The sequence below is a fragment of the Neopsephotus bourkii genome, unplaced genomic scaffold (genome assembly GCF_033783945.1).
Source record: "Neopsephotus bourkii isolate Nb327-2 ecotype Australia unplaced genomic scaffold, CSIRO-AGI_Nbou_v1 NB_1792, whole genome shotgun sequence".
NCBI lineage: Eukaryota > Metazoa > Chordata > Aves > Psittaciformes > Psittacidae > Neopsephotus > Neopsephotus bourkii.
In genome coordinates, this window is record NW_026902266.1 from 3341736 (window position 1) to 3366371 (window position 24636).

Consider the following 24636-nt stretch of genomic DNA (forward strand, 5'->3'; position numbering starts at 1 on the left):
TTGCTGCTCCTCTGAGAAGGATCCTTCTCCTCTGCCTTAAGTGTATGCACATTTATATAGAGATAGACATCTGATAAACATTTAATATGAAAATAAATATTTCATCTGTGTGTTAAGGACCATCATCATTCCCGTTTAGTCATCTCCTGCTATAATGTTACACCTCTTCTTGTCCATGACAAACTTGTTGCCACTGCTTTTTCCCTATCTCGTGGACACCTCCTCCCCGCTTTCTGGGGCAGCAGCAGACAGAGGAAATGCTTCCGGCAGCCTCTTTCCTGCTTGCTGCCTCCAAAGTCTGGCTTATTATAGGGAAATTTATGAAGAAAATATTTCCCCTTTCAGCACCTGTTTCCTGATAGAAGGAATTATCTTCACCTTGAAAATACTTTACAAAGAGTGAGGTTTTAACATCCTCTTCCAGGGCTCTCAATTAAGAAATATGTTTCTAGATATCACTGTTTTTATAGATATAGGTATAGTTTTTATTTATCTTTATTACCAACCCAACATTTCTATTTGCAGCCATTGATGTAATTCATGACACACTTTTGTGGTGGTTTGTTTGTTTGTTTTTCCTTAAAAAGAAATGCACTTCAAAGGAGAAGGATGCCTCTTTGTCTGTCTGGTGTTCCTAATGGTACTCAAGATGATCGAGAAGCCCATACCTTTCAATGGCCTCAAGACCACCAGCGAGATGAGGGTGCTGTGAAAACCAGGGTACTAAAGGAGTGAAAGGACAGCCACGCCACAGCTTGGGCAGGCCGGTGCTGGGAACACATGGGCACACTATCCAGGTGTTCCTGAATTCATTTCCACCTCCGAGCAGACGGACTGCGCAGCAAACCCACCACCGCCACCATTCCAAGGAGCCAGTGCTGCTTTCCTTGGACACCTCTCTCCTCGCAGGGCAGGCTATTCCTGGGTAGCCGTTTATTTCTCTATCAGCTGGAAATGAACATAATTTTTCTCTCCCTGCAATATCACAAGCTAGAAGTTAATTATACAAAGAGAAATGCCATAGTCAAAATATACATGATACGTATTATATTAGAGGGCTGGGGGGGGGGGGGGTCCTCCTTTTTTCTTAGCCCAGGCAGGTGATTGAGATGCTACATGCTCCAGCCTTTGTCACTAAATGTGTGTCTGTGTGTCTCTGTATTAAAAATATATCAGTCTTGTGATGTTCTTAAAAAGGAAAGAAGTGGAAGGCAGCAGGGGAGGGAATGGGCAATAGTGAAAAAGTTCTTTGACTGTGTCACATTCTTATGTGGCTTCAGAAAATACACACGTTCAATTCCAGCACTGACGGCAGCTCCAAGGTTCAGAGGTTAAATTTTTAACATTTTTCTGTTTAAGTAGTAAAAAAAGGGAAAAAAAAATGAACTCGAGCAGCGGCTCCCCCCAAACCGAAAAGCAATGAGCAAATGGAAAGAGGAAAACGCCACAAATTCCTTGTCAGACTTCCGCAATTCCCAACTAGTGAAAATAAGGAAACATCTCCTTACAGCAGAGGGGTGCCTGGGAGGAAAGGAGACAAGCCCCTGCAGGGAGGTGGCCTTCAGAGATGGCTGAGACTTGGTCATCTCACTGAGTGGGGTCAGTGGCTGTGTTTATTGTGGTTTGTTTTATTTCAACACTTGCCATTGTTGCTTCTTTTTCTTTTGTATCATTTTGGGTGGGTTTTGTCTGTTTTCTTGTCTTTTCACGTTGTGATGGGTCTGCCCTTCTTGGTGCCCAGCTGTGTGACCGCCTGGGCAGTGGCAGCCTCCGACGGGCAGCCGTCCCCTCCCATGAAACCACGCTTCCAGGACCGGTGTCCAGTGAGGTAACGGAGGAGGGGTGTCCCTCCCCCCGGCGGCACCGTCTCTCCACCGCCTAAAACCCCTTGATGTAGCAATAGGCCTCCAGGGTGGCGAAGAGGATGTACAGCAGCCAGAGGCTGACAAAGAGAAACGTCGTGGCCAGCTTGCACCCCCGGGGACCGCCCAGCTCCCCCCCGAGGTGGGGCCGCCGGCGGTAGAGGAGGACACTGATGCAGATGAAGGCGAAGATGGTGAAGAGGGTGACAGAGAAGGCCAGGGTGCCCGCTGACACCTGGAACTCCTGCCCCTGGGACGCCCAGTAGATTGCTGCAACTGACCATGCTAGCCCGATGCCCAAGAAGACGTTGACAGCATTGCTGCCTGTGACGTTGGTGATGGAGGCGTCGGCATACACATCCTGAATGGCTGCGGCTTTGCTGGCGAATGTGTCTGCAGTTGGGGGAGGAGGGAAGGAGAAATCACTGGGGGTCCAACAGGATAAATGGTCAACCCTTCATGTCTGGGACACAGACCTCTCCTGGTGCACAGACCCCCTCCTGGGTCCAAGGACCCCATGTTGCCACCAAGCAGGGTGCAGACCTTGCCTTAGGACAGGGCTTTGTGGAGTCCCTTCCAGCCTGAACCCCATCCCATGACAGAGCTGCTCCCCTGCATGTAGGAGAGCCACCAGAGGACTTTCCTTGCACCCCATCCCCTCCCCGCGGCCACCCCACCTGGTACAGAAGTGCCAAAGGCGACAAAGATGACAGCAGTCACTGAGTCCTTGAGGCCAATGGTGCAGCCGAAGTGGGAGGCGAGGTCACCGATGACAGCTGTGAGCATGCCAATGATGAGGATGGAGACAATGAAGCAGGCCCAGCCGTTGCAGTACTCAGTGGGGGGCACGCAGGCAAACAGCACCTTCCAGAAGACCGTCAGGAAGTGCATCACATAGTCAAAACAGGATGGCAGGCGCTCCTCACCAGACTCATCCTCATCCTCATCACCTGCTGCAAACAACATGGAAGAAGTCCAGCACGCATGATGGGGCAGGTCAAGATTACAGCCCCCCACCCCAGGGCTCTAGGGTTGCTGCCCTTATGGGACAAGGTGGCATGGTGCCAGACATGATAGTGGGCTCAGGGCATAGCAGGTCCCTCAGTGATGGGTGAGGCTTGGTAAGAGGGGTGCCTCCCAGGACACCTCAGAACCTGCAGGGCAGGGGATTGGCACAGGGATGTGTTGTACCCACAAAGGGACAGCCCTGTTCCCATCCACAGGATGTTGCATAGGAATTAGTTGACCTGTGGAGGTCACTGCTGAGGGGCACCATGAAGTTATTGTTGCCCAATAACTTTATGCCAATATCAGCCCAAAATACGTATTTTTCTGGGGGATGAAAACCAGCAGAAAGCTATGGAATTGAAAACCTGGAGAGACCTCCTGGTCTTCCTACTCCACAGCACGGGCTGGTTACCAGCAGTGTCCCAGCAAGCAATTTCGCATCTCTGTGAGTGATCAGCAGCAGTGTTACAGGCTCTTGGAGGAGTCTCCTTCTTAGCCTGGGGCAAGGTCATCCCCAAGGATGGAGGCATTGCCAGTCTTTGTGCGGATACAGGATAATGGGAGAAAGCAGGAAGGGAACACAGAGCAGATGGCAAGGGAAGGAGAGAGACATAAGAGAGAAACAGGCCTGGGAAAAAACATGGACCTGCCTATAATGTCTGCTCCACAGCTGCATGGCTCTGGAAGGGGTGAGCTCTCCCAGGCTCCCTGGACAACAGCTGGCAGGTCTCTGGGCTTTTCCCTCCACCAGCAGCTGCCTCATGGCAAAATATCTCCTATCTGCATGGTGGTAACCCTCTCCACTCCCAGAGACTCTACTGGCCATGGCAGACAGGACATCTTCCACCAGCAGGAGCTACCTGAACAGGACAACATGAGCCAGGAGCCCAGTCAGGATGGGAATATGCTGCCTATACACAGCCCTTCAGACCACTGAAGCAGCAGGAGCACTGCCAGCAAACGTAAAGTCTTTGAAAACTGGCCTTCTGGATGTCTCTGCACCAAGAGATGGATCTCCTGAGCTCCTGGCTAATGCATCTGCAAAAGTCCAGTATACTTGGAGCAGAAAAGCTCTTTGGACTGGCTTTGCTGACAGCCACAACACATACAACAGCTGAGCATCACTGACCAGGCAGATCCTGTCTCCTCAGCCTAGACAGATCTCATCTCAGGCTGAATGAGCCCTACAGATGCTGGTGTGGGTTTTCTGATGCCCCCTCACCTGCGCTGACGGTAATGGCCTCCATGAACTGGTCCCTCCAGGAATGTGTCCCTACAACCAAAGCCAGGTTTGTCTTCTTAATCAGCTTGTCCACAGTGTTCTGTTGTGGAAAGAAAGATGCACAGCAATCAAACCAGCTGCTAGCCGGCAAAGCTGATCTTGCAGTCCTCTGTGGTCTCACAGACCCTTCCCAAACCGTGGAAGTGCCACAAGCACTCTCCTACCAGACAGATGAGGCCATGACTGGAGTTGGGCCCTCCTTCTCCCTGGACAGGCTGACTCAAACCTCACCAGTTTGCCACCCCTTAATCCTGATGAGGCTCCTTACCTCACCCCTGCCTCACCAGAGACAGCTTTGTTCCTGCACTCTCATGCATGCTGGCTGCTGCTGCTTCTGCTTCTGCAGGGGTCCCTTGTCTTCCTCCCTTCACCTCTCCTATCACCAGCTACCTTCCCAGAATTTCTTGTAGGTTTCCCCTACCCTTTAATGCATCACATACTCCTTTTCCTCTTCCAGCATCCCTTTCCCTGCCTCCTCAGTCCTGATCTCCATGGCTGCTCTTCAGTGCCACATAGCTTTCACCTCCTGGAGGACCTCTAGGACAACTACTGACCTTGAACTCATAGGACTCCTCAATGATGACCTCTAGTTTGGGATGCTCGCCGAGTATCGGTTTGCCCATCTCTGCAATCCTCTTGGCTTCCTCCTCTTCAACTGTCAGCTTCCTCTCAGCCACCTCTGTGAATGCAAGGTCAACACCAATTTTAGAGAGCAACTCTGGAGCATTGGGGCACCATGGGGGCTTGCCTGCAGAGCCTGAGCATGGGCTTCTGCAGACCCTTCACAGCTTGCCAAACTCACACAGCAATATGGGGATAGGGATGGGGTGTTGGACCACACAAATAAAGGACCAAGATTTTGGAATCTCAGTCACTGAAACCATACACAGAATAGTTTTAATTTATTAAAAAGAAACCCAAACAGCTGTTTCTCCAGCCTGCATTGGTGCTTTTGGATGGCATACATCCCAACATCCCTGCAGCAGCTACATCTTTGGGGAGACCAAGGTACCAATACATTCTGCCATTTGGCACAGTTGGCCTTTAAGACAGCTTTAATGCCCTGGCTTTTTTCCTGGCTTGAATGAACAAGAGATGGGATCTTTTTATTCCCCTTTGATTAGATCACTGTCAGCACCCTGTGCCACTCAGTGCTTGATCTAATGTTCAGACAGACACACAGTCACAACCACACAAGCACATTCCTAGTGTTTGGAAAAATGAACAGGAAGAAGTCAGGAAGCAAGTGGGGATTTTCTTTTGTATCACTGCACATTTAGTGTCTTCTGGAGGAAACTAAACCAGGATCCCAACCCAGCAGCATGCTGAGGTGGCCCTGTGTCAGGCTCATCTTGCTGATGCCCCCGCAAACCCAGCCTAGGGAGGTTGTGGTTGTGTGGATGGGAAGGAGCACCCCAGCTATCATGAAGGGTGTCCTGGCACTGTCCCCAGCCCCAACCTAGGTCTGCTTTCCCATACACCCAAGTGCAGGCACATGCAACGGTCTCTCTGAAAAGCCTTGACATCCCAGGAAAGAAGCTGGATTTCCCCTGGCTTTTCTGTGCCTGACCAGTAAGGGTATATGGAGCTGCAGCACGGGACTCATCTGAGCCTGAGAGCAGAAGCTGCAGCTCTCCAGAACATGCGGAGTGGAGTATCCAAAGGCAGAGCATCTTCCTGTGGCTAAGCAGAGGTCAGATGTTACCCAAGGTTTACTGTAGAGGTTACAAACACCCCAGGTAATGCCTAAGATGGTATGAATCCTATGTGGGCTCCAACAGACCTCATACTCCACACCAGATATCACACAGAAATTATAAAGTTCCAGTGAAATGTAGTTGAAAACTCTGCCTTCTCTCCATCAATCCAGCTAGATTGATTGCAAAAACTGTAAGCCTTGCCTGCAGAGTTTATAAAATACAGAACTCCTGTGGCAGGTGACATTATTATAAGCCATCACAGAAGCAGAGACTGCTGCATCCATCATTTGAAATCAATGACTTACATCAAACCCATCACTGCCTAGCTCAAAGACAGTGTACTTTGGATTTAGGAATCCCAAGTTTACAAAAAATGATAGACAGGGAGCACAGCACCTGCAGAAGAAGACGGGCAATACAGGATGCTGAGGGATCTGGGACAACTGCAGGTAAAGTCAAGCAAGTACAGAGGGGAGGAGGCAGTTGAGCTGGAGAAGGACAGAAACAGGGTGAACTTGGACAAAACGGCCTGCCTTATGCTACACTCAGAGGCATGAAACGATGATTATCAAGGTTCAAGTTACTTGTATTCACTTGAGCAGGGAGTTAGATGAAATCTGCATCTTTTCCAAGACAGAGATTGACAAAGTCCAGTCTTCGCCTCTACCTGGAAGTTTATGAAGATGACAAGCTGTACCCATCACTGACAGTGCCAGTGTTAACCCATATAGCACATATGTGCTTGCTGAGCTGCCTGAGCTTCCCCATCACCTGTAGCTCAGGGGAGGGAGGTACCCTCAGCGCTGCAAGGCCCAGCTTGGCAGGTGAGCAGAGCACATGCTGACGTGTGCTGACAGCACTGAGCTGAGCTAAAGCAGCCAGCCCAGCAGGGCTGCAGAGCCCAGATGTGGTGATGGCCTGGCTCACCACTGCCTGAGCTGGGAAGTAACTACATCTGGAAAGCTGCTGTCACAGCTGGCGGCGCAGTCCCTTGGGCTCTCACCCACTGGCTGCAGTTGCACAGAGCAGAAAGCAATTGTCTGGATTCACAGGAGCTGTCCTGAAAACAGGGAATATCAGGCAGAATTTCCTTGGTTTAACAACTCCAGGAGAGCCGGTGTAACAAAACCTCAGTCCCTACTTCAACTGATCTGACAAAAACCTTTGGCATGGTAAGACAACACGGAGCCTCATGTAAATATTAACTGTATAGGCAAGGCTGAGCTGTGGGCAGGTCTGCAAGCACACAGTGCAGAAAGCTTTCTCCTCACTGTAGGCAGAGGCATCCAACACAGCTTTACTCCAGAACCTGGCGTCTCACTCGTGCTGGTTTATGCACCTGTGCCAGGCAGGACATCACACGACTTGAAACCCTCCTCTGTGGAGGAAGGTCTCCTGCATCTCTTATTACTGTGACCAGGTCCAAGGCTGTGGGCAGTGCTGCATGGGAAGGCCTGCAGGATGTTCGGCTGCTAGCAGATAGTTTTGTTGTCTCTGCTAGCCACATACATATCAGCTACTGATTTGATGAACATGGCAATCACCTGCCAGGCAGCTCTTAGAGTAAATTAAGTAATACATCCATATCCAAGAATGGATAGATTGCTCTTGCAGCCTGGGGCTGGATGCATCATGAGTATGGGCCCAGGCACTGCACCAAAGTGAAGGTGCTGGTACTTACCACAGCACTGAAGGGCTGTGGGACTCGTGCTATTTCAGAGAGCACCTTGCCAGCAGAAGCAGCACCACCAGAGGCACCTTTAAGCCCTAAATAGGCCACTTACGGTGAAGGGACAAGCTGACCAGCCTGCTGACAGCATATCCACCGAGACATGAATAATGGAGACCCTGCTGTCACCAAGCAGCTATTCTGAAGAAAATACAGTGAACTGGGGCGCAGAGAGAAGACACACGATTGCCCAGGAAGGCACGTCAAGGATGTCCTATGGGGCAGCTGACTGAATGCCACTGCCAGGCTGCGCCTTTCAAAGTCAGCGGCAAACCACAGGAGAACAGGCTTAGGCAGAGCGTTCAAATGGGTACCTTGGGGAAATGTTAATAGAGGAAGCTTGCAGATAAAGCAAAACTGAGGTAATTCCTTCATGCCCATTATAAAGAAGTCACAAAAACCTAACAAACTTCACAGGTGCATCTAAAAATATTTAATCTCCCATTGTATTTTCACTGAGCCTCCTAATGTAGGAGATAAACAGATTAATACACATGCCAGTATTGTGCTCAAGCACTTATGCAAGTGAGACATAGGTGCCAAATACCAGGCTAATGATGGTCCTCTGAAATTAAGGCAGTGGTATTTGTGGCAGGAAGGACAAGCTCAGGAGCCCAGTTGACACATCTCTTGCCCCAGCCTATATTCACCCTACAATTAAGGGGGAGACCTAAGCACCTCCAAAGAGCAATACAAAGCACCTACATGAATCAACCACTTCTCCCCACCTACCTTTTAGGACACCTGAGCACCCTGTGGCAAGAAGCAATGCCAACCTCTGCAAAGCACTAAACCCAAACCTGAATCTGCTCCAGGCTTGCTGGATCTACGTTTTGATGGGATGCTGAGGACTGAGTTGAGCCCCATATGTGCAGACACAACAGCTGACAGGGAGTCAACTCTTGCAATATCTCGGTGGCAGGGCACACCCCCGATGCTCCTGCCTTTTAGGGAAGAACTTCAGCCAGCATCCACGTGCACCAGCCTGCCTTTGGAGCCACAGGATGCCACTGCAGCAAGCAGGGGGCATGCTCCCACATCGTCTATGGTAGCCACAGGGCCCCACCTCCTGAGGGTCTTGGAGGGCTCTTCCAGGAAGCAGGGATAGGTCATTGGTGAGGTGTGTCACACACCCCCCCCCCCAGTGCAGTAGGCTGTAAAGAACACTACCAAGGGCTGTGATAAATAAAACACAAGGGGAGGGGAGAGACAGATTTTTAATTCGGAAGGTCAAGTCTGTCAAGGTGAATGCTGCCAAGCTGCAGCTTAATTATTAACTAGCCTGATTTCTGTTTGTATCAGCATCAGTACCTGCTTCTCAATGCAGATTGCACCCCAGGAATTTGCACGGAGTCCTGTCAACCCTAATTAAGCCTGATAAGGTCTGGCTATGCCCAGCAAGAACAAGAGCTTGCCAGGACCTTCTGGGCTGCTGCCACTTCCTCCCCGGGAAGGGGAAGGTGGCGAGAGAGGGGTCCCCTACATCCCACCTACTCTGGCATATTGATGGCTTGGCTTCACAAGCGAAGATTTGGGAAGGGCTTTAACCACGCTTACTACAAGCACGATGACAAACGACAAGTGGGGAATGTAAATCTGGGAAAAAGGGTGCTGAGGCAATCAAGAAGTGTCCGATCACAACACTCAACTCCTGAGCTAACTTGAGCTGCCCATGCGCTGGTCCGCCCGCATGCAACGTTGGATCTTGCAGCTTCCCATGCACCTTGTCACCTACCATGTTGACCCTCGCCTGTCCATACAGACAAGTGAGAGTGAGCCCTTCCAGCCTGCGCAGTGGATTTTTTAGGTGAAGCGCAGCTTGCGCAGAACTGGTCCCACCCTTTACACCTGAGGTTTAACTGACATGGCCTAGCTAGCTAGGATGGTGACAGCAAAGTCCACAGGTCGTAGGTTTTGTAAGAGTGTTCTTCTCTTTGATGGAAGACCATACAAGGCCAGATGAGCTCCATCAGCCCGGGTTTGAAGATAGGAGTCTTCCTTCTCCTATGAGTAAGGCCTGACTTCCTTAATGAAGATTCAGGAAGACCTTTAGCCATGCATTCTGAACAAGACTGTCATCTCCTGGGTCAATCACAAGCAACAATGACACAATAGCACAACAAGTGTCTATGCGGGTTCTTAGAGGCGTTCAGTCATAAGCCTGCATGGTAGCCTCGCGCCAGTGGCTCCTCAGCCAAGCGCACACACCAGGGGTCTGAACCTGCGGTTCCTCTCGTAGTGAGCAGGATTACTGTTGCAACAACACATCGTCAGTAGGGTAAAACTAACCTGTCTCACGACTCTGGCATATAGGTGTGTGCTACCAGCAAGTGCTAACAACCTATCAGGCCTACAGGAGCACACACAGGGATGCTGTGCCAGGTGCTACATCAAGGTACTCTGCTCCTCATGCCACGGAGCCCACAGGTTAGAAGAGATGCTATAAGCAGGGGAGACAACAGGTCTGGTAGGATCAAAGGCTGGGTGGGGGGAATGAGAATGAAGTCTGCTTTGGGCCAGGCTGTAGCAATGGCCACAGCTGACTCCTGCCTGAAGGAGGCAAGCAGAGGGTTTTGGTTAAACCACTCTTGTGTCCTCACTTACTCTGCTTCTTTCAGAGTCAGTTCAGACCCTTAAAATTGGGACAGATGAGGGGGCCAGCAGCCCCCAGTTACAGTCCTGCCACTGCCAGGCAGTGCTGGGCACGTCCCTGCTATGCTCACTGCTCAGCTCTCTCAAGAGCACAATGACTTACACAGCACAATGACTTACACTTGCAGCGCCATCCAGGGACTTGATCTGCAGCTGTTTTCAAAGTGCTTTCAGACCTACACATCATAGGCAGTTTCTTGGGCTTGAAATACCATAAGCAGACCCCCTCCTCCTTTTCTTTCTTCCAGGAGAATGGGGAGCACTGAGCAGCATTCTCACATCATGCATTGCTCCTGTAGGGTACTTACTACACGGGTGCTTGCCTATTCAACCTCCTTCAGAGCAGGGGGGCCAAACTGGAACTGGACATTGCATGTGTCGTCCAGGACACACCATATATCAAAGTTAGATAAAGACCATTTCCATGGGGTAATGTGGCCACTGCACCATTTGAGCTGAAATAGGCAATGGGAAGTCCCTGTAACGTCATCAGAGAGGTAGATACCCATCACCTAGGCAGCGCTGCAAGAATACCAGCCACAGACCAGTTTGTATTCCCTATCACTTGCTAAATAAATTGGATCAAAACCATCAATGTATTCATTGAAGATTACTATGAGAGCCATTTCACACCCCTCGATCTCCATCCATTTCTAGAGAGGGCATGTATCTGCATGAAGGTCATCCCTTTTGGGGACTGAGCTGCTAGGAAGAAATTAAAACAACAATTAAAATGGGAACTTTTTGTTGCTGCTCAATAAAATATAATCCTGGGTAAACAAAGTAAGCAGTGAGTGTGAATGAGTTCCTCTCTCCAGAGTGCTGTCAAGCCGTCAGTCACAACTAGGGAAGACTGCTGGCTAAAAGACATTCTCGCTTTTGAGGTTAGCGTATGGATATGCCCTTTACTGAAGCACATGCGCATGCACAAGCACCACCAGCTTGGGCTACTTTCTAAAAAGGGATGAATCTGCTTACTTAGCCCTGAAAGCTATTTTTGAGGCATGATACGTCCACTAAACATGCCCCAGCATCCTTAAAGCTAACTGGGAAATGCTGCACACTCATGAGAGGGAGGCTAAGGCACAGGGCTGGAAACTGCACATTATTCCACCGCTGGCTCTGCCTTGAAATTGCTGTTGACACAACTGTCCCCAACAGGCCAGTCAACTGGCATCGCTGCTCCCCAGCCTTTCCCACTGTGGACCCAGTGGTTTTAATACAGAAATGAAGAAACATATTTAGAAATATTTTCTTTGATGTGTGTGAATACATGGAAATGGAAGTAGAGCAGAATCTATCATTTAGGTAATTCCTCATCGCTTTAAAGATGTGGACTGCCTGAGCCCAAGAACTTCCAAGCAAAGACTCTATTCAGACTTTCAGTGACTTTTGCAAAGATTGGGAAGGCCACCAGAGCAGCTTGTTCACTGCTGGCAATAGTAGGGACAACTGGAGCAGCTATGGATTTTGGTATCAAATATTTCCCTGTATAAAGAATATACGGAGAGATCATTGCCAATGCCAAAACAAAAGGTTATGTAACAGAGGAGTTAAAAAACCCAGACAGGTTTGACTCTCAAGTCATTACACAGCCATTCAATACCACTATGGTTCTCTGCAGCCCCAGCAGCAGGTACTGGACACTTGGCCAACCAAGGCTTTCAAAAGCTTTGCACAGCCTTGCAAGTCTGGTTTGGAGAGCCTGTTTGGAAGAAGCAAATACTGAGCTGAACCTGTGCCAAAGGTACTCCCCTGCCCAGTTACTTTGCCTTGTGTAAAATTCACAGCCCTGTTTCCCAGGGAGGGTTCTACAAGGCAGGGGTGCAGAGCCAAGCTCTCCCGTTTACCTCCAGATAAGGGCTTCTGGGACAAGAGGGGCATTTTCACTTGGGCTCGTCCACTGGTGCGCCCCAGGGCTTCTGCTAAGGAGATGGAGCCCCTGCAATGACCTGGGCCTGAGCCACTTGTGGCCCTGTGGGGGCTGCAGAAGAGGTGCCATGGGAGGGTGAATGCCCCAGGGCTGCAGAGGAGAGCCAGGGCACCCACCATGCTCAGGGACACAGCCCTGGGAAAAGGGACATTGCCTGAGAAAAGCTGTGGGAGCAAGGGGACGAGGAGCAGGACTGACAGATGATGCAGGGTTTTTTACCAAGATTCCTGTGTGTCTGTGTAATCTAAATCTAACATGACACAGACTAAATGAGGACATCACTTCTCTCCCTGCTGATGAGCTGAGATTGCTGCTGAGTGACACTCACTCCAGCACGTGCCTCTGTGGCCAGCAGGTTCTGCTCACCGGCTGGCTGCTGACTTGAAGCAGGAGCCGGGGCCAAGCACCATGAGCTCAAACTTCAGGCCAAGCACACACTGCATAAACAGAGGGCACACCAGGGCAACCCAGCAAGGGGGGCACCCCAGGGATCCTCCTCCCAGAGAGGACGGAAGCTTTTCTTTATTAACTGGAAAGTCCATAGCTGGTGACCAAGTTCTCCAATAAGAGCTGCCAAAAGCAATCATGCTGGATCACAACAGAGAGAGGAAAGCTATGATACTGTAATAGAAATTATTTGATTTCTGGGGTTCTGATCAAATTAGGCAGCTACTGAATTAAAGCAATGAAATTACTGGGAAGGAGGCTGTGCTAAACTTACCTCCATCCCTCCGAGACCTGAGGAAGTAACAAAGGAAAATGTCCACAGTTCCAGTAAGTTCTCTGTAAACACCCTAAGCTAGTATTTGGGGAGCTGGGGATTTCTGCCTGCCACTAGCAATTTCCTAATTAGCCCAATATCCAGTAGGCTCAGGCCATTCCCTGCACAGCAGATTTGGCATCCTCCAAAAACAAGCAGCCTCTGAAGCTAGGGTGGCAGATGCTGTTCCTCTGATTTGCAGCACAGCTCAGGCATGATGAACGCTTTGGGTTCCAGCTGTTTGCAAACCTGTCAGATTCGAGCTCCTCTCTGCACCCTGCTGCATGCCCTTATCTTTTGACAAATGTTTCTTTAGTGCAAATTCAACTGTAATCATATCAGGAATTGAAGGAATAAGAAAAGTACAGCTGGCGTACATCGCACTGCAGTGGGATCAAGGGAGACTGGCGTAACTGGGATTTCGGGCAAGGAAGAGGAGACTCAGTATTAATGCATGTAAAATCTTGCCACAGTGAGAGATGAAGAGTGCAGAACCAGAGCTGAGGGTGAGGAGGGAAATGATGCTGGTGCTTGTCATGCCTGGCAGCACTGCCCTGTCGCTGGTCACACTCCTGGGACCCCCATGGATAGGAGTTGGGGAGCACATGGGTGCATGCACTAAGGGGTGGCACATGGCCTAATCCTCTATGGGAAGGGGACACCTTCACAGCCCTGCACCCTTGCCCACCCCAAGCAACACCATCCCGCACCCCAGCAGAAAAGCACAACCCAAGCCCCAGAGCTGCCTAAAGAGGGGGTTGAGTCATGGCCCCAGACCAGCCAGAGCTCCATGCTCTGCTTTGCAGCCCTGCCTGGGTCATTTCCCAAAGCCACAGGGCAGAATCCGGAATATGGGAAATGCTCTTAGATGTCAATCAATCACTGTCATGTTCTTAATGCATTGCTCTTAAGTAGTTCCTGCTGGACACAAATACCGCGAGCTGGGTTTGTCTACAACAAAGCAAACACAAACACAGGGGATGACCAAAGGGGACAAAAACAGAGCCAGAGCAGGCAAAGGAAAGGAGAAAAAGCACTTACCTTGGGTGAGCAGCAAGGCTGTAAGGAGAGAAGAAAATAAGACAGGGAAAGAGAATAAAAGAGGGAATAAGTTAATATCCAGGGGGGAAAAGCTGTTATGCAGATGATCGCTGTCAGTGAACAATGGACATGGTGCAAGGCAGCGTGTGAGCTTACTAAGGCTGCATGTTGGGCACAGGTTGGGGAGCAGATGCTGCAGCAGTGAGATGGGGAAGAGGCTTGTGAGCACCAGGGTGCTGGCCCCCAGAGTCACACACACCGCCTAAGTGAAGGCAGAAGGATGGGATGCACGTGAGGATTAGCGAGGAGAGGAATGGAAGAAGGGGAGGGGAGTGGCTACACTTGCCATCGGGCCTGACATAACCCAAATTGACCTGAAGGCATAGAGCAGGCCCCAGCTCAGCCAGAAGTACGTGGCTGTGGTGGGGCTTGGCACAGTTGGGGAGCCCTGGTAAACCAAAGGATGGCTGAGAAGAGAGGGCAGCCAGGCGCGACTGGCAGCTCACTGCAAAGACCATCATCAGAGGAAGGTGCTGATAATATGGGCACTGGCCTCCAGTGTGGAACAGGGCATTCCCCAGGATGCCCTAGCTCACCTATGTGTATCCCACACACACAGGTACCAGTCCCAGGGGGCCAGGGGGAGAATAGGCACACAACACGGCTTTGAGTCTTCCTGGCTGTCTTTGCTCTGTTGCTGGTCTGCCCGACAGTGCTGCACTGCATGTGCTGTGCAACCGTCATCACAGCAGGATGCAACTGCCACCCAGGAAATGTGACCACATGGTCCCGTGAGATAAGGGAGGAAGGAAGGAGAATGGGCAAAGGTCCTTGCAAGGGATGGACCTTACCCTGAATTTCCACACTGGCACAGTCCAGCCTGCTAGATGCCTTGGGCAGTGACCTCCTGGCCCTCCCCTGCCTCGATTTCTCCATTCCTCAGAGCTGTCACAGAAACCCAACTGGCTGGATCCCTCTTAGGCATTACCCTTAGAAAGCCACAGCCTACATCCCAGTCTCTAACTAACTACAGAAGGGTCTGTAGAGGAAAAAGTACCAAACTTCTTTAAGAGGTGCCATGCACCAGCTCTGTGCCTTACTTCTGACTTCTACCTGTCTTTCAAACAGCAGACCAGTCCCTAAAGACTTGGTTGCGTGCAATCACTATCTTGTAATTACTAACACTATCATGCACTTCTAGTCTCAGAAGCTTAAAACTCTGTAGAAAGACTGAGTCAGTATTAACAGCCTCATTTGACAGATAGTAAAGCAAGCAAAGAGAGGCTAAAGGGAACATTTTGCAAACTCAGAAATGGGCTGGAGTCCAAAAGGGCAGTTCAGGCCTCTGAAAAGCAGGCACTTTTATACAGATGCACCTAATTGTATCTGTGCTGTTTGAAAGTGATTTCCTAAGCGATTTGTCAAAGGTTGCACAGCACATCAGCAGCAGAGCTGGGGAAATTCCAACTTCCCTGCTCCATTGGGCAGCATCCAGGAGCGGAGATTTTCTTCCAGCCTGTGGAAATACATTGGCTTTGTCAAGATCTTCATCCATCTATCCACCTCCCTAGCTGGAAATACCGTGGGCAGTCCGTGAAGTCTCCCTTGCACAGATGGCAGATGGAGGTGCAGTGAAAAGGAAAGGGACAATGAAGAGGCTCCTTGCCAAGTATTCTTTCTATTTCAGGGTCACTTCCTTTGGCAAGTCCAAAACTTTTGGGGACACCATTCACGGATGTGTTCTGCAGCATGTACAGTGCCACAGAGCCATAAGAAGCAATGGGATGTTTGCTCTGTCCTCCACGCAGTTGTGCCTGGAAGTCTCCTACAGGTTTGTCACTTCCCCTTGTGTCATGAGTCTCCTTGTAGCTCTGTCCTGCTGCAGCTCTATGCTATCCTGTGGCTTCCTCACTATTCTGTGGTCTTCTGGTTCTCCAATGTAGGGAAATTTAATTTGCCTTTTGCAATTACAGGCATTAGTACAATGGGTCGAATTGGTGTTCAAATTTAATATAATGAAATATTACTGGGCCCCTAAGCTACTGTGGTTATTAAAAAAAAATGTATCATCGATTCCTCATGTTTTTTAAAACTGTTATTCTAGTGCTCTGGGATTTGGTTTTATTTTTTCCCCCATTTGCTTTTCAGGCTGCAAAAGAACTATTTTTCTCATTTTCACTTATGATACATGAATATTTGAAGAAGCCTATAAAGCTATGAATGAAACATCAAGAATACAGATGCAGAAAGCCAAAGGATTATTTTATCTTTATATTTCTGTGTGAATGCTGTGCATGCAAGCAAGAAAATGATTTTACAGACTAAAAATTTCTTCCTGCACATACATCTGCTGATGTGTCCTTAGCTCTGACTTGTAACGTTTCTCTGACCTGTAATGTTTCCTGTAGTCCATATCAGGATGCTGTACCTGTACCAGCCCTGCTGACAGTCCCCGTGCTGTTCCCATCCCACGAGCCTCCCTCTGCTTCCCCTCAGCCTGGGCTGCACCCCTCTATCCCTCCCCAGGGCACCTCTCCCACTCCTGCACTCCTGCTCTGCACGGCACACTTCTTGTGGGGCTAAGCCAGGCCACCTCATTGCTGTTGGCATCTCAGGTAGTCCCAAAGGCTTGACATGCATATTCTTACAGGGAGCTGCTAAAATTAGTTCCACAATCAAATCCAAAATAGCAGTTCCAAGTATCCCTTACCTAATCCTTGCATGACATGAATGCAGACAAACCTGCATACCCACAGACAAGGTAGATGGCACTGACTCTCTCAGAAGATCCAAAGCCTTCATCTCTGGCTCCCAGTTTCATCCTTTACTGGGATTTCTCTGCCCTGCAGACCTGTTCTTCACTAGGTGAAGCCAAAATTGTGTGCACAAACTCTGCTTCCCTACCATCCCTGGGACTGGTGAATTTAGATCTGAACTTAGCTACTAAAAAAGCTATTTACTAATAAACTATTTCATCTGTATGTTTTCAGTGTCCTTTGGAGCCATATCCTGCTCTGACACCTGTGCTGTTGTGTGTTACAGATAAGGGGCTGAATTCCCTCCTGCTTTAACTCTACCAGAACCAAAGAAGGTTAAACCAAGAGGAACCAGGCTTGGGAAAGGAGCAGAACAGCCATTAGGGCAATCCTGTAGCTTACAGCAACCCAGTGTGCTAAATGTGTATCTCAGCCTTTTTCTAAACAGTGAAATACCTTTTTTCTGCTGTTTATCTTGCAGAGAGATTTGACCATGCATGCACTGCATGCTTTATTCTGGCTTAATTCTTCATTAACATAAATCTTTTCTAATCATTATCCCTAAAGGCTCCAGGAAGCCACTGGGTAGATCAGTGGATCCTTGTTAAAGGCCTGGAATTTACAGAGTGAAGCTGAAATGAGGAAGAAGAGGCTGGATTTTGATGAGACCCTCAGTGACGCAGCAGAGCAGTCACAGGCAGCCAAAGGCAAGGAGAACACATTGCTTGCACTTTGCACACACCCAAAGGAGCTCAGTGACCAAGCAAACTGTGGGCTCAGTTCCCCAGAGAGTTAAGGTTCCCCCATCTTCCAGATGTAACTGTCCACAGGCTCTGCCTCCACTCACTGAGGTGAGCAAACCATTTCCCTAATGGACTGTGAAGAGCTATAAACATGGTTTTTATAGGCTAAACAACACAGAGATTTTGCAGCATTAACCTTAATGCTGTTATTACTGCAGACTCCAAGAGGAGTCTCCCATCAGGAGAATCAGCAGAGTTCAGCTTAATCACAGAGCTGTAAGCAAATTATTAAACCTTCGGGAAGGAGGTAACAGCAGTCTAACATTTCTTTGCTATTCCCATCAGCAGCTGATGGAAGAAGGAAAATGCTAAGAAGCATCTGCCCACATTTCAGAAAACTGCAGCGCATGTGCTCATATATCGATGCTGCTTATCTTTTACAGGCACTGACCTTTGTACCAAGTCACATCATTCCATCAATATTTGATACAGATAACTTGCTGGATTAATCAAAGATAGGAATCTTTCTTTGTTTGCAGTTTAATCTTCACTCTGTGACTCCCAGCCACATCCTTCCTCTGGAGCACAACACCTTCCCATCAGGGGTGCTGAGACTGGATTAAGAGGAGCTGTGCCACAAGATGTGTCCAGAGCAGTTGATTTGTGCTGGGAGGGCTGAGAGGACTTCAGACAAAATCTTCTCAAGCCAGGTTATGCCAGCAAGCTGTTCGACAGTGCTCAGCAGCCATCTGTACTCCAGTTTCCAGTGAAGTCGTATCTTGTGGGAGACATGCTTTCTGAAGCAAAATTTTGCATGAAGGATGTTGGTTCCTTTCACAAAGCATGACCATCAAGGCTCAGCCTTCACGCACCAGCTGTGAGGTTGAACTGTCCACTGCTGTGCCGCGAGCTGAATTCTCATGAGCAGATGCACAATTACCCTCATGAAACATAATATTCCAATTTTTCACTATTATCGGAAATCAAATGAGATCTTTCAAAGTAGACCCACTTGCCATTTAGGCTTCATCAACACTAAGGTTAATCCCGCTTTAAGCAGCAGACTGAATTTACCCAGGTAAAGCAAAGCAAATTTTTCTCCTGTAATCCAGGACTGAGGAAAAAGTGTGAGAGCTGAAGTGTGAAGAAAATATGTCTCAAAAATCCCGCTGGGCTGACAGCAGCAAAATCCTCGTTCTGAGCTGTGAGCTGACACAATACCAAAGCTGCCATGAGAGCAAGAGTCAAACCAACAGGCAGTGTCTTGTCATAAAGGAAAAGACTCATTTCACTGCAGGAGCACTTTTAAAAGGTCCTGGAAAAAGGATGGCCAGGAAGGTGGCTCAGGGGGCTGGGAGCTTTCAAAGCTCTGCAGTGCTCAGGAGGCAGGGATTCAGTTTATGTGACTGCACATACGGAGGAAAAGTGAGACAAGAAGGATTCAGAGATTAATTTCTTAGAAATGGGGAAGACAAAACCATCAGTAAATCTGGGAGATGGCCAGGAGGATACAGAAAAGAAACATCTGCCATCTTTGCCAAGCAAAGAATACGAGTCTCTCTTTGATTTCTTTTTACTCATTCACTTCAATATAACAAGCTTGCAGCAAGCATCATCTTTGCCAGGGCTCTTTGCATCTGATACGCTGCTACCAAGTCAGTATTGGTCTTCATCACAGACTGGGCTGGCAAGATACCCATCTGAGATCTATTCTCATCTCTTTAAATTATTGTAGCACATCAACAAAAAGAGCTGCTGAAGTAAAACTACTTGATGTGATTTGTTCAGGTGATCAGAAAGGCTTTGAAAAACTCCAGCTGCAGAAAGCAGTTGGTGAAAAAGAATAAATGAGCTGCAAGACAAAGTTTGGTATTGTAGGTGTAGCACTTACAGAACAGCAGTGAGTGGTCTGGTCTCCTTATGGCAAGGTTTAACAACCAAATGCCCCAAGGCTCAAAACAGCACAGCACTAATATAATTGGGGGTAAACAGCAAGGTGCAGCATCTGCAGATGGTGCAAGATGTGTCAGTGAAAAGGCTGTACCAGTGGCTGTTACATGTTGTGCAAGCCCTGAGCAACATGAAGACAGGAATTCGTGTTTGAACCACCACAGCTACCTTTCTGGGTAGAGAAGTTTTTTTCTTCTGGTAAGGTGCACCAGCTACCAAGAAGGAGAAAAATGACTGCTACTGCTGAACCCAGGACATTATACACCCCTTATTCCATACCATTCACGTCATGCTCAGATCCCACATTTTCAATATACCATCACTCTTATATAAGTGCACTCTTATCTTAGTGCATGGACCAGTCCCTATAAAGCTGCTGAGTCCATCTGGTCCATGATTACATCTCTTGTAACAAGTCTTCCAGAGCAGAAGAGGCTGTGTGCAGTGCTCACACTTGTGAATAACCCGGGCAATAGTGTCTATTGCTAAGTCCACTCTTCGATCATGAGTCCATCTCTATGTTGCATTTCTGCTCCGATGGCCTTAAGGGTCATGGGCCCACCAGGCTCAAAATAATTCACCATCCCCTTCAGCAGTTTCTGCAGCTTGTTGCTGGGGACTCCATACAGCTGCCTTCCATCTCCGACGCTTCCAAAGCACTGGAGGGGCCCAGTGGACTAGATACTTGCCCATATTGTCCCACATACCCTGACACTCATGACTGTCCAGCCTTGGGGAAAACCTCTTGGTCCTCCCATATCGTCGTCTAACCCCAGAGAAGACTCAAACCTGACTCTGCTTAACTTTTGAGATCAGACAAAATAGGCATGGGTAGAACAGAGTCTGTGTGTGTGCCAACATGCTGATCCCCATCACAGTCAGCAGGCAGGTCCCAAGGGCACCCAAAGGCCATCCAAAACCTTCAGAACTCTCACGCGATGCTGCTGTACTTGTCATTGGGGATGGTGTAGCTGCTGTGCTTGCCGGCTCTCCCACCACCAGCTTCTCTTTTCCTGAGTCCAGCTCTTCCTCCTCTGCCTTGCTGGGAAATGCTGCGGGGTCTCCTGCGTCCTCCTGGGGCTCGGCGGGCGGCTTCCAGGGAATGCTCTCGGCCGTCGCGGGGCTGAGCTCGGCTCCGCTGCGGGGCTCGGCTCCTCCACCGCCTTCTCCCGCTGCTCGGCAGCCGCCTCCTCCCGCTCCTCGGCCTCCCCGACCTCCTCCACCGGCAGCCGCTCCCTGCCGGCCTCTGGTCCTGCTCCCGCTTGGTGCCCGGGGCCACTCTCCCGGGCCGCTTCAGCAGCCGCCGGCTCCCGGAGCCGCTCCCCCTCAGCTCCCCGTGGCCTCACGCAGACGGAGGCGAGGGCAAGGGCCAGGACGGTGAGGAGCAGCCAGACGGCCAGGGACCAGTCCACGGCCACGTCCGTCCCACCCTGCTGCTGGAGCCCGCCCGTATTACAAGTCATTGCCATAAAGTACAGCGAGACAGGAACCTTAGCCCAAGCCCCACACTTGATAAACGCTAGCACAGCAAATACCGGCTTTAAGTAAGTTACAACATTCTGAAGCTGTGAAATCAAGAGGAGCAACTCTGAGAGCCAATAAATCAGCATTGTGACAAGTGACTATTAATCCGGTCAGATCTGTCGTTATCTCAACCCCTCGTGCCCCACGTTGGGTACCTAAAAGAACTGTCGTAGTTTAACCCCAGCCAGGCAGCTCGTTCACTCACTCCCCCCCTTCTTGCCCTCCCCCTGCTCCTGGAGGGATGGGGAGGAGAATCAAAAGAATGCAACTCCCACGGGTTGAGATAAGAACAGTTTAGTAACTAAGGTATAAAACAAATCACTGCTGCTACCACCAATAATAATAGTAATAAAGGAAATAACAAGGGAAGAGAATACAACACCCCATCACCAGCTGACCGATAACTCACCCCCACCCTGCTCCCGACCGAGCACCGACAGATACCTCCTCCAACCCTGCAGTCCACCTAGCCTTTCTGGGTAACTCCCAGTTACATCCTGGGCATGACGTGCTGTGGTATGGAATACCTCTTTGGTCAGTTTGGGTCAGTTGTCCTGTCTCTGCTTACTCCCAGCTTCCCCCCCTCCCTGGCAGAGCATGAGGCTCACAAAGTCCTTGGCCAGACCAAAACATCATTGTTATCAGCTCTGTTCCCAGGCTGAAAGTCAAAACACAGCACTGCACCAGCTACCAAGAAAGAGAAAAATGACTGCTGCTGCTAAACCCAGGACACAGATGCAAACAGCAAGAGCAATAGGATGAACGTAATGCTGAGCTCTGGCCCTCACAGAGACTTTCCTGGAGATACACTGTTCTGCCCCACAGCTTTGCTCAGGGACAAGGAGATGTTCCCTTGACTGGAGGTGCGTGCTTTTTACCAGCATGTGTATGGAGCAGCACAATCAGCAATGCGAGCTGTATAGCAGCAAACCCTCCTCTTGCCTGGATCTTCTTCTACTGTGTGTCTATCAGAAACCACTGCCACTGCAGCCAGCAGCAGTGTGGTACCCTCACGGACGGCACACTGGATTTGAATAACACTGGGCTCAGGACCAAGTTCTGCATCTCAAAATAAACCACACAAGCTCTGCCCCTGGCTGGTTTGAAAAGCACCCATCTACTCATCCCTCCCTTCAGCTCTGCCTTCCTTTCAGGGCATCACATTTCACGCTGATCTCATCACTGATACCTCTTTCACACTGATCTCACCACTGATACCTTTGTATCCTTAAGGTGAGCTAGCAGCTTCCCCATGCATGCAGAGGTCCTGGGGTGAGAGCAGGCCCTTTGCACAAAGCTATGGTAGTACATCATGACTGTGATGGACTGGCTGCATCTGCATGCCCCAGATTGTAGATTACTTCCAAACATGACTGACAGTCAGCTGAGGTGCCCAACACTACCCTGCTCCCCACAGGGGCCAAAAGAGCAGTTTTGAGAAGAGCTGTCTGAGAACATCCAGTACTCATACAGGAACAGGCTAAGTGCAGAGTAAAAACAGAATGACAACACACCATCAAGGAAATCACATCTTTTGTGGTGCTGGACACAAATAAGTGGGTAGCTGAAACCCAGACAGACTTCATCAGAAGTAACCTAGCCTGAACCTCCCAGAGAAGCTGGAAGCTGTGCTTTGCCCTTGCCTGGGGTCCATTCACCACTGCAGCAAACCCAAGGGAAGTCCCAGCTAGGCACCTGTGTTTTGGGTTGTTTCCTCCATCTATGGGTGCAGGGCAATGGCAGTGCCTGCACACCAAGGTGGTTGTGCTGACCTTGCAGCCTGCAAGCTGTTTCAGTCACATTCATGCTTTGCAGTAAATAAACCATCTGGAATCTGCCCCTGCAATGGCGTGATGACAGCAAAACACATGTGCAGCAGTCAGTGTGAGCATCCCTTCCCGGCACTGTACATCAGGCTGCATGCTTCCTGAGTGCATCCGAGACTGCTGCCTCTCCGCCGGGAGCCAGCTGCTCTCATGTGCACCCCATGAAGATGCTGGCGACAGCAGCTGCTCTCGGTCACTCCTGATGAGAGTCTCACATAGTTCTGTATTCTTCATCCCAGGCACAAGGTATGCTTGTTGGGGATGCCATGATGTGCAGCACTACAGAGCTGGGGATCTTTCCAGATGGCCTGGAATTGGTGCAGCGACTGTGCCACCTTGTGCCAGCAGCATTTACAAATGCGTTCTAATCTCCTGCCTCTCAGATTTTAATCCCACGGTGCTCTCACTCTGACTTTTCTCTTAAGAAGCCAACCAGGGCTCTGCATCTCCTCTTCAGCATGGTCCTTTACCTCCTCCCGGTAAATAGGGTCCATCCGAGGGTGCACCCTGACCATTGGTGATTGAAGCTCCTTACGTGGGGGCTCTGTGCTGCAGATCATTCAGTCCAGCTCTCATTTCATAGAATACAATCATAGAATCATAGAATAGTTAGGGTTGGAAAGGACCTTAAGATCATCAAGTTCCAACCCCCCTGCCATGGGCAGGGACACCTCACACTAAACCGTATCACCCAAGGCCTCATCCAACCTGGTGTTGAACACTGACAGGGATGGAGCATTCACAGCCTCCCTGGGCAACCTATTCCAGTGCCTTACCACCCTAACAGGAAAGAATATATCCAGTCTATCCTTATATCTGATCTAAACTTCCCCTGTTTAAGTTTTAACCCATTACCCCTTGTCCTGTCACTACAGTCCCTAATGAAGAGTCCCTCCCCAGCATCCCTATATGCCCCCTTCAGATACTGGAAGGCCGCTATGAGGTCTCCACGCAGCCTTCTCTTCTCCAGGCTGAACAGCCCCAACTTTCTCAGCCGATCTTCATACGGGAGGTGCTCCAGTCCCCTGATCATCCTCATGGCCCTCCTCTGGACTTGTTCCAGCAGTTCCATGTCCTTTTTATGTTGAGGACACCAGAACTGCACACAATACTCCAGGTGAGGTCTCACAAGAGCAGAGCAGAGGGGCAGGATCACCTCTTTCGACCTGCTGGTCACGCTGCTTTTGATGCCCTCTGCCTGTTGCAATTCAGGAAGTTCCACTGACTCCAGCCGATGCTGGTGTAAATGAGAGACACACAATACAGCAATCCGTCTGTCCTAATAAAAACAAGGACATCTTACAACTGAACCATGTTAGGAGCTATTTGGATTTTTTTTTTTCAAATATGTGTTTTTATTCAGCCAGATGCAGCATGGCCTATATGGGAAAAAGAAGAGCAGGACTTCACAAAACCCAGCCCAATCCTGACTGCGTACCCTGAAGCTCACTGGTTTAGGAAAGGATGCAAGGCTTGCAGAGAGCAGACAACTGAGCAGAAGCTTCAGTGTGATGTTCCAAGATGCCAAGTGCATAAGCAGGAGAGAGACAGAGGCAGTTGATTTTCCTCCTGTACCTGCTGAGGAAGTGGCACATGTTAAGAGGAAACCCCAGGGTGATTCCAGGGTTGGAAACTTTGACCTAGGTCTGAACACTTTTCTGATAGATTCAAAGAGCTTAATCTCCTTAAACTCACAGAAAACATCCAAGTGTAATATGGGTATAGTAAGCAGATACACAGAAGCTGTGGCATACTATACAGTTCTGTCATCTGACAGAGAAAAGTAGGAAAATGACTAGAGGCTACAAGCCGAGGCCAAACAACTTCTACCTAGAAGCTGTGCTCACATGTTGACCCTTAAAGGCAATTA

At 49.5% G+C, this 24636-nt stretch overlaps 2 protein-coding genes across 11 annotated transcripts in view; both read right to left on the bottom strand.

Annotated features, from left to right (window-relative positions):
- The window catches only part of LOC133226619 (cytochrome c oxidase assembly protein COX16 homolog, mitochondrial), a 299200-nt gene that overhangs the window by 97172 nt on the left and 177392 nt on the right, over positions 1–24636 (bottom strand). The gene's annotated exons all lie outside the window — the stretch shown is intronic.
- SLC8A3 (solute carrier family 8 member A3) overlaps positions 659–24636 on the bottom strand; it is a 118654-nt gene continuing 94676 nt past the window's right edge. For 5 of the 10 annotated variants that reach the window (XM_061380276.1, XM_061380275.1, XM_061380277.1 and 2 more), the window contains 5 exons: positions 13968–13985; positions 4707–4831; positions 4093–4192; positions 2540–2815; positions 659–2255 (listed from right to left, as the gene is read on the bottom strand). In XM_061380276.1, coding sequence (XP_061236260.1) covers positions 1879–2255; positions 2540–2815; positions 4093–4192; positions 4707–4831; positions 13968–13985 — 896 coding nt within the window. In that variant the 3' untranslated portion in view covers positions 659–1878. The remainder of the gene's footprint in view (positions 2256–2539; positions 2816–4092; positions 4193–4706; positions 4832–13967; positions 13986–24636) is intronic. The other 5 variants (XM_061380281.1, XM_061380282.1, XM_061380285.1 and 2 more) reach the window with 2 other exon arrangements.